The sequence below is a fragment of the Lactuca sativa genome, chromosome 6 (assembly GCF_002870075.4).
Source record: "Lactuca sativa cultivar Salinas chromosome 6, Lsat_Salinas_v11, whole genome shotgun sequence".
NCBI classification, from domain to species: Eukaryota; Viridiplantae; Streptophyta; class Magnoliopsida; order Asterales; family Asteraceae; genus Lactuca; species Lactuca sativa.
In genome coordinates this window covers 193,302,235-193,311,597 of record NC_056628.2, presented here as the reverse complement: position 1 = coordinate 193,311,597, position 9,363 = coordinate 193,302,235, and the positions used below count along the sequence as shown (strand labels likewise).

The window sequence follows — 9,363 nt, the reverse complement described above, 5'->3', positions numbered from 1 at the left end:
GGGTATTGGGTCTGGTGTTGAATCCCGATAGGGTTTTGTGTGGTTGTTCAGGAGTGACTGAGAAGGAGGGAGATGATGGGTGAGGACGGTGTCTTTAGTGGTTGTGGAGCACCAGCAATGTAGTGGTTGTGGAGCACCGATGATGTAGTGGTGGTGGAGTGCTGACAAGAGAAGGGGTGACAGTCGGTTTAGATAGAATGAAAGATGGGGGAGAAATATATAGGGAAAGGGAATAGGGATGTGATTATAGATTTTCTTCCACATGAGCATCGCTAGAGCTTCGTCCTTGTCACATGGAGAAGAATTGGGGTTTCAAAATGAAAGGGTGAAGAAGCAAAGAATTCAATTAAAAAGGAAATGCTTTTGTAGGTTAATATTTATAATGAGTTATGTCCTAAAGGAAATAACCAAAATGCCCTCAAAAGTGGGCACTTAAGTAGGCTTAACGGTGCAAATCAAATGAAGTTTGGCATAATGACCATTCAAGTGCTTTCAAACTTAAGGATCATCCATACAACACATTTCTCATAAAGGACCATCTATGATATTTATGTAAATTATAGGGACAATTTCTATAATTTTTTCGAATTTATATAGCTTCTGTAGCCTTTTGCTTTTATCATTAAAGAAAAAGCTCGGAAAAAATCGTTTAGTAGTAGGAGCTTCTAGCTTTTATATAAAACAAAAAGCTTCAAATCTAAAATCTATTTCAAGTGACTTTAACAAAAAAATTGTTTTTATAATTTTGCACATTAACTTAATTATTTTTTTTAAATGATGTGTTTTAGACAAGTCTTTTTATATAATTTGCATGTTTTAAAAGCTTATAGATATTTGTAGGGGTGAGTATAAACCGAAGAGAAACCCAAAAAAACCACAAAAACCAAAGCCAAAAACCCAAAATCGAAACAAAAACCAATGGAGCGGTTTTAAAATTTTAAAGAATTGAAAAGTTGTGGTGCGGTTCGGTTTTATATTAAATAATTGCACCAAATTAACCGAAATAACCGCATAATTTAATATTTTGTTTAAATACAAATATTTTGAACGAAGCTTGAAGGCGCCAATGATTGCATGATTATTAACATCCTTAATTAATAGAATAGCGATAAGGCCATTCAGAATACTTAGCACGAGATGGCTCGTGGTATGCGTGGACCACGACCACGACCGTGCACACCATTCCGGCCGGTCGTGGTCGATCGTGGTCATGCTCGATCGTTGTGTGTTCCACGAAATCAAACGGAAAATGCTATTGGTTGATGTTTGCAACAGCTAGTTTCTTGTGCAACGGATTTTTTTGTTTTCTTTTTTCTTTTTGACCTTTCAAATATATTAAACTTCTTCTATAAATATCACACTTATATTAAATATACTCACACAATTTCTTCTTTGTTTTCTAACAAAATCACATACTTCTTTTACATTCTTCCAAAACCAATGGCTCCTAAAAGGATGAATTGGTCAGAAAATGAAGAATAGAACTTAGCACGAGCATGGGTAGCAGCTTTAGAAGACCCAGTAATGCCTCCTAATTTTGGATAAAAGTTGGAAACGTTTTCCATGATTTAATGGGTTGCCAAAGTCGTAGTCTTGATGAAATATGTTTGAAGTATCGCGATATGAGAGTTAAATGCCTTGAATTCAATGATATTTATAGCTTTGTTATAAACAACGTACACAAAGACGACCCGTTTGTTGTGGCCATGAACCAATATGAAGACACGAAACACACACTGTTTAAACATATCAAAGTTTGGCGAAAATTAAGAGAGTGCCCAAAATTTAGTGATTAAAAATAAGGTTTAAAAAGTAGTTTAAGTTGTTTGTGGTTGCATTTTTATGGTTTTTTTTATGTTTTTTGTTTTTTTTTTTTAAATTTTATGTTGTTTGTCTTAAATTAATGTAATATTGTTTCATTGAATAAAAAACTAGTTAAAAAAATATGTTTTATTGTGTTTTTGAATTAAATTTAATTAAAAAAAAATATGTGTTGTTGTGTTTTAATGTATTTTTGAATTAAATTTAAATAAAAAAATGAGATGGTGTTTTAGTGGTAGGTATCACATGTTAGTAGTAGGAGAATATGGTGCTGATGTGACATCGACCACATATGTAATATGTGGTGAGTATAATGAATAGTCTAATAGAGACTGAGATTTGTTGAATAGTGAAATTCTCTTTATTTATGGTTGTGTTTATTGTTATGCAACATGTTAATAGAAAACAATTATAGATTTGTTAGTTTATTCACTTATTGAAGTGACTCATAAATTGTATAATTCTTTGTGTTAATAGAAACAAGTATAGATTTGTTAGTTTATTCACTTAATGAATTGACTCATAAATTGCATAATTCTTTATGTTCTACATTAGGTCGAATTTGTTAGTTCATAAATTGCATAATGCTTTTTTTATTATTATTATTATTATTATTATTATTATTATTATTATTATTATTATTTTAACGTAATAAAATGCAACTTACAAGATAAAAATGGATTGAAAAGATGAATTATTTGCAACAAAAATCTAGAAATAAGTAAAAGTCAATAAAAAATTATATAAATAAAAGAAAGTCAACTAAAAAATTTTGTTTGGACATGAAAAACCGTATCAATTTAACCGCAAAAACACACCGCTTCATTTTGTGGTTAAAAACCGAAATCATATTGAAATAACCGCAATAACCGAACCTAAACAAACCATAACTTTCGGTTTTTGACTATAAATACCCGCAAATTGCGGTTACAATTACGCTTTGGTCCACAAATCATACTGAACCGCACCATGTTCACCCTTAGATATATGTGTCGAATACTTATATACAAATAAAAGTTAAAGTTTGGTTGAGGGTCACCACTTTAATCAATATTTACTACTAGGTGTAAAACTTGTGTATTATACGGGTTGATTAAACAAAATATTAAATATTAAAATGTAAACATTAAGTATTTTTTAAATAAAATTTTGAAATAATAAATAAAGAAACCTATTAATTATAATTACTATCACATTTACTACATTTAATACTTTCCATATATATAAATATAAAAATATTATGTGAAAGTGAAAAAACCAACAATTCATTGATTTCAAAAATATAATAAAATAAATATCAAAACTCATGAATACATGTCAAAATTTCATTTATCATAGTTGATTTAATTATGGTTATTTGCCAAATTGTCAACTTAAGAATTAAAGAAGAGTGTTTATTATATTCTAGATTAAAACAACATAACTTAAAATTTAGAAAGTCCTTGCTGTATTCTTTTATTGACGGAATAGAATTTAACAAAGAACTTCTGATCTGAGTTCTGACTATGCTAATATGAAAGTCGGTGAAGTGATTTCCGCCACCGTGCAAGTCAAAGAGAAAGTCAAACACGTCTCTTTTCCTGTCGAGTAGAGTATACTGCTAATCGAATAAATGCTTTTGTTTCTTCAGGTTCACATTCTCACAAAATCATGGCTATCATCATCTTCGTCCTCTTCTACATTTTCTTCCCTGTCCATGGCTTAACCGGCGGTTCATTCTTATCCGTCGAAAACAACGACGACATTTTAGTTTCGCCAAATGGGCTTTTCATCGCCGGTTTTCATCAGGTCGGACAGAATGCGTATTGCTTCGCTGTCTGGTTCTCCGATGAACTCATCACCGAAGGTCGAACCGTCGTCTGGATGGCTAACCGAGATGAACCGGTGAACGGAATAAACTCGAGGCTTTCCTTATTCAAAGATGGCAATCTTGTTTTAACTGATGCTGACCAATATATTATTTGGTCAACACAGACAAAGTCAACTTCTTCTTCCTTGTACCTGCAACTCCATGACACAGGTAACCTTGTCCTCCATGAACGAGAACAAACTATTTGGCAAAGCTTTGATTATCCAACAGATACCCTTCTTCCAAATCAACCATTAACCAAAAACACACAGCTTGTTTCCTCAAGAAGCTCCACTAATTGTTCATCCGGTTTCTATAAGCTCTATTTCGACATTGATAGCATTCTTCGCCTTCATTACGAAGGTCCAGAATCAACCACTGTTTTCTGGCCGGATCCCGGTTTGCTACCATGGGAAGTCAGGAGATACCAGTACATGTACAATCGATCTGCCACCCTTGATTCCGATGGTCGATTCAACTCATCAGACGGTTTCGGATTCTTATCGGCTGATTTCGGGGTCGGACCACAAAGAATGATGAGAATCGACTACGACGGTGATCTGAGATTATACAGTCTCATTGAGCATCAAGGAAGAACGAAATGGGAAATTCAATGGCAAGCTGTTTCCCATTCTTGCAGGATTCATGGTATCTGTGGAGCAAATAGTCTCTGTATTTATTCTTCAGGAAGAAGAAGATGCACTTGCTTACATGGGTACAAAATGGTGAATTCTAAAGATTGGAGCTCCGGATGTGAACCTGATTTTGAAGTTTGTAAACCAGACGATGAAGCTTTCGTGGAGCTTCGTCATGTAGAATTCTACGGATTTGATATGCGGTATCACGATAACTACACTCTTGATGCTTGCAAGAAAGATTGTTTACAAGATTGTAATTGCAAAGGGTTCCAGTTTGGATACAATGATGATGATGTGGGAACTTATTATTGCTACATAAAGACTTCTCTATATAATGGATACCAAATGGGGTTCTACAATTCGATGTATATCAAGTTACCTAAATCGTTGGTGTCATCTTTTGTTCCGAAAGCCATCGAGAAGTCAAGCCTCCGGTGCACCGGCGGGAAGGTGACGCAGATAATAAGATCGTACGAGAAGAAACACGAAAGTAAGATACTTAAGTTCGTGCTTGTGTTGGGATGCGTGATTGGGTTTATCGAGATCATTGGCATCTTGTACTTCTGGTATAAGAGCTCTAAACGCTCAGTTACAGCGTCGGAGCAAGTTTATTTTCCGGCAGCCACAGCGTTCAGGAAGTTCACGTACAGTGAGCTGAAAAAGGCTTCATGTAATTTCAGTGAAGAGATAGGTAGAGGTGGCGAAAGCGTCGTTTATAAAGGAAGATTACCGGATAACCGGATTGCAGCGATCAAGAAGCTCAAGAACACAAACCACCACAATGAAGACGAATTTCAAGCGGAGATCGACACAATCGGGAGATTAAATCACATGAATCTGATCGAAACATGGGGTTATTGTGCTGAGGGAAAGCACAGGCTTATCGTTTACGAGTACATGGAGAACGGATCGTTGGCCGGAAACTTACTCATCGGAAAACTGGATTGGGAGACAAGATTCGAGATCGCGAAAGGAACAGCCAAAGGGTTAGCTTATTTACACGAAGAATGCTTGGAGTGGGTTCTTCATTGCGACGTGAAACCTCATAACATACTCTTGGATGCTAATTGCAATCCAAAGGTGGCGGATTTTGGTCTTTCGAAGCTATTGGATAGAGATCGAACTGAGATATCGAACTTTCCAACAATCCGAGGGACTCGAGGCTACATGGCTCCAGAATGGGTGTTTAATCTTCCGATCACTTCGAAAGTTGATGTGTTTAGCTACGGGGTTGTGATACTGGAGATGATAACCGGCCGGAGTCCAGGGCGGCGAAGCCATGAAAATGGCGACACAGGCCTTTCGGTGACTGAGTGGGTGAGAGATAGGATTCAAGAGTTTGATGAAAGTGGAAGGGAATCATGGGTTGAGCTGATTGTAGATCCTTCGATAGGTGGGGAATATGATCGGAGCACCATGGAAAACCTGGTTAAAGTTGCACTGCAATGTGCGGAGGAAGATATGGAGGCGCGACCCTCGATGAGTCAGGTAGTTAATATGCTTCTACATCCAGAAAAAGATTTGTAACTAGCCGAGTGTCATATATGACTTGTATTTTATGTGTAGGGTTACTTCTAAACTTGTGCATTTATGTATTTCTTTTTCCTCGTTCACTACTATATAAGCATTTAAATCAAGAAATTCCTTGCATTATAATAATCAATTGGAACTTGGGAAAGAGATTAGTGACCTAGAAATGATTTTTTTTAATGATTATCACATTGAAAACATAATTATGATATTAAGATAATGAGGGATTTATGATCAAGATCAAACAGAATGGTGAACAAAGAAAACATAACCAGAGCAATTCACATGTAACTAGATTAATCATTAAGTATAAAAACCAAGAATGTGAATTGAGAAATAAAACAAAACACAGGGTGTTTGTTTTAGCTTATTTTTCAAGGTTTTTAGCTTATGAGCTTACGAAAAAATTAATGGTTGAGTTAGCTTATTAGCTTAAACTTATGAGTTTATTTTATCTAAAAATATGCAAATTTTCATAAGCCATTTAAATTCAGGTTTTTTTTTTCCAATATATAAGCTTATTTATGTGTATTTACCCTTATTCTTCTTTTCCCAAAACACTAGAGCTCTCTTTCCTAAATGTGTAATGTAATTATAACCATTTTGGTCATTTTACAAAAAATAAACTAACTTAAACACTATTTTAAAAAGAATTTATTAGTTTATAAGTCATAAGCTAATTCAAACACTTTTTTACCTTATAAACTAATAAGCTCCTAAATTATTAAGCTTTTAAGCTCATAACTTTAAACCGAAAAAAATAAGCTTACACAAACACCCCTAAATCATGGTTATGCTCTAGATTTTAAAGAAATGTTAAGTCAACGGACAAACAATTCAACATGTCAACTCAACCAAAAGTCAACAATAATTAATTGGTAAAGTTGAAAATTTATACCTTTTTACCCTATCTGATTAAGTGGGTTAGGTTATACTCTAAATTTCCTACATAATTTAACTCATCAACCCCTTTACAAATTACATTTATCATTATTTTATATTTTTGAATATCAAATATATAATAATTATATTATATTTATGTTTATTGATGTATTTTTTTTATAAATCTGAACAATTATTAGAGTTTTTAAAATTTCTAAAAGATTTATTTGTACAATTATTGGAATATGTACCATATTTAATTAGGTGTAAATTTTTATTTATTTTCTTGAAATTTAAATAGGACATGTTGGGTTGTGAAAAAATAAGCATATCAATCCACAACCAATTTAATAAATAGGATAAGTTCATATGAAAATTCTTAACTCGTTACTTAAAAATTGTTAAATTAAGTTAAATTTTCAAATACATTTAATTAAATGTGTCAACCCGAAATGACGACCAAACTTATTTCTTTATCTATAACGTAAACTTTAAACTTAATTTGTGATCTTACCATTCACTTGTCATGTCTTTTTCCGATACAATCCACCTAAGCAATCCACCTACGAGCATCCATAATATATAGTTCAATAGAATAGTCGAATGTTGAATGATTAATTGGCATTCAATTAATTAGATGCTTTGTTTTCTGATATTATGCTGTCATTCAAAGGAGACGATGTTCAATGGTTAATAAACTCTTCAATAAGAAAAGAAAATCTTTTACTTATTAAAGATATATTACATTGAACATTATAAAGTTGAATGCATGTGTAGAAAAATTAATAAAAAGTCATATAAAAAATAAAATGATATGTAAATCCATTAAACTCTAATAAGTTAAACGTATGAATATCCTAAATCTAATGGATGATGCATTGTTATACCATTTTAATACACTTTTGTCTTATTATTTTTATATGAACTTACTAAGATATAACATAAACATAAAAATGATAGTCATTTAATAAAACAACCATATTTTTTTGTGTCAAATATAAAATTGTGTTTTGAATGGTCTCTAATATAAAAACTTTTAAGCATATTTTTTTGCACAAACATTCATAAATTGCAAAATATATTGGTATTGTGGAATCATTAGTACAAAACTCATTTAATGGTATGATTGCTTATTATTTTTTTTGGTGTGGTTTAGTTACAAAATACAATCATTAAATAAGATTCACATTAACAAACTAAGGAACTGTACCATTTAATGTATTTGTTCGTGCGGTTTTCATATAACTGTATAAAAAGAAATAATAAACATATTTATTGATGCCATAGACAAAAACTGCATCATTAAAACACATACCGACGCATTTTTTAAATACTAATTCAACTTTTCAACTAAAAAGCTCTGGGGATGACGAAAGGTCATAGACAAACCGGCGCATGGACGGAAGTCCGAAGGAAGAAACCTCCGGTTAACACCAGCATGGAGACCACCTTCTATGTATCTAACATACCCAATGGATCCAGATTAGCTGAAATAAGAGCCCCATTCACCAAGTTTGGTCAGGTGGTAGATGTATTCATCCCTCCCAAGAAGAATCGCAATGGCAAACACTTTGCTTTCATCCGGTTCAAAAAGGTGAAAGATGAATTAACACTGGAAAACACTCTACAAGGTATCAAGTGTAGTGGATACGTTCTCGAAGTAAACCTGGCCGAGCACCCAAGAAACTCTGCAAAAGCCTCAACTAATGCAACCCGTAAAGTGCCCATGCAACCCCAATTCCAGACACATGCTAATACCCCAGGTGGGTTCAGAGACTGAAGATCCTTTGCCCAAGTTGCCTCTGCAATTGGGTTCCCCCTACCCCTCCTCCTCCCCCGCCCCCTATTCCAATCAAGGTCAACACATAAATGGATAGTTGGATTCATAAATCAATACTTATTGGGGAAGCACATAGTCTTGACCACATTGCAAACATCCCAGAATCATTAATCAATGGGGACCACATCAAATATATGGGAGGTTTAAACATCGGCATTGCCATGGGATGCTCGGTCAGTACAAACGCCTTCCTTGAAAACAAGAATAATTGGAGTGAATGGTTTAAGTGGCTGACATGGGGGCCAAAAAGATCTACGCTATGAAAGAATGGCTTGGCTAAAAATCATTGGACTTCCCCTAATATTATGGGACGAGGCCACCTTCTCTACCATAGTAGGAAGATTTGGATGGGTGACTCATCCATTTGACACCATTGGAACCAGGAGAGATTACTCGATGGGAAAAGTGGGTATCATCACATCGGAAATGAGATGGATTAATGAAGAAGTAAGGGTCTCTGCAGGAGGAGAAATAATTTGTGTCGGCATCGTCGAGTACACCGTCAACTGGTCGCCTTTTACGCCCCTCCAATTTGACAAGACCATCGAGTCAGATGGGGAAGACGACACAGGAGACACAGATGATGAAGATGGTATATCTGAAACATGGATGCAAGAGAATGATGTGGTGCCAGAGGATGGGGAATATAGACTTGATAGTATATTGGGTAACAAGGATAAAACTTCGGAAGAGCTGATGGAAGGATCATAATCGACTAGAGAGGCTTCATTGACAGACTCGACGGTGCCAAATTTGTCTGTTGAGGGTGCGACTCTTAAAATCCCATCTATTCCAGTTCTCAA

General features: G+C 34.4%; 1 protein-coding gene across 1 annotated transcript; it reads left to right on the top strand.

The window, feature by feature from the left end:
- The first annotated feature begins 3,196 nt into the window (after positions 1 to 3,196).
- Positions 3,197 to 5,968, top strand: LOC111879670 (putative receptor protein kinase ZmPK1). The gene has a single exon (XM_023876134.3). The coding sequence runs from the start codon at positions 3,472 to 3,474 to the stop codon at positions 5,833 to 5,835; it is 2,364 nt and encodes a 787-aa protein (XP_023731902.1). The 5' UTR covers positions 3,197 to 3,471; the 3' UTR covers positions 5,836 to 5,968.
- The last annotated feature ends 3,395 nt before the right edge of the window (positions 5,969 to 9,363 follow it).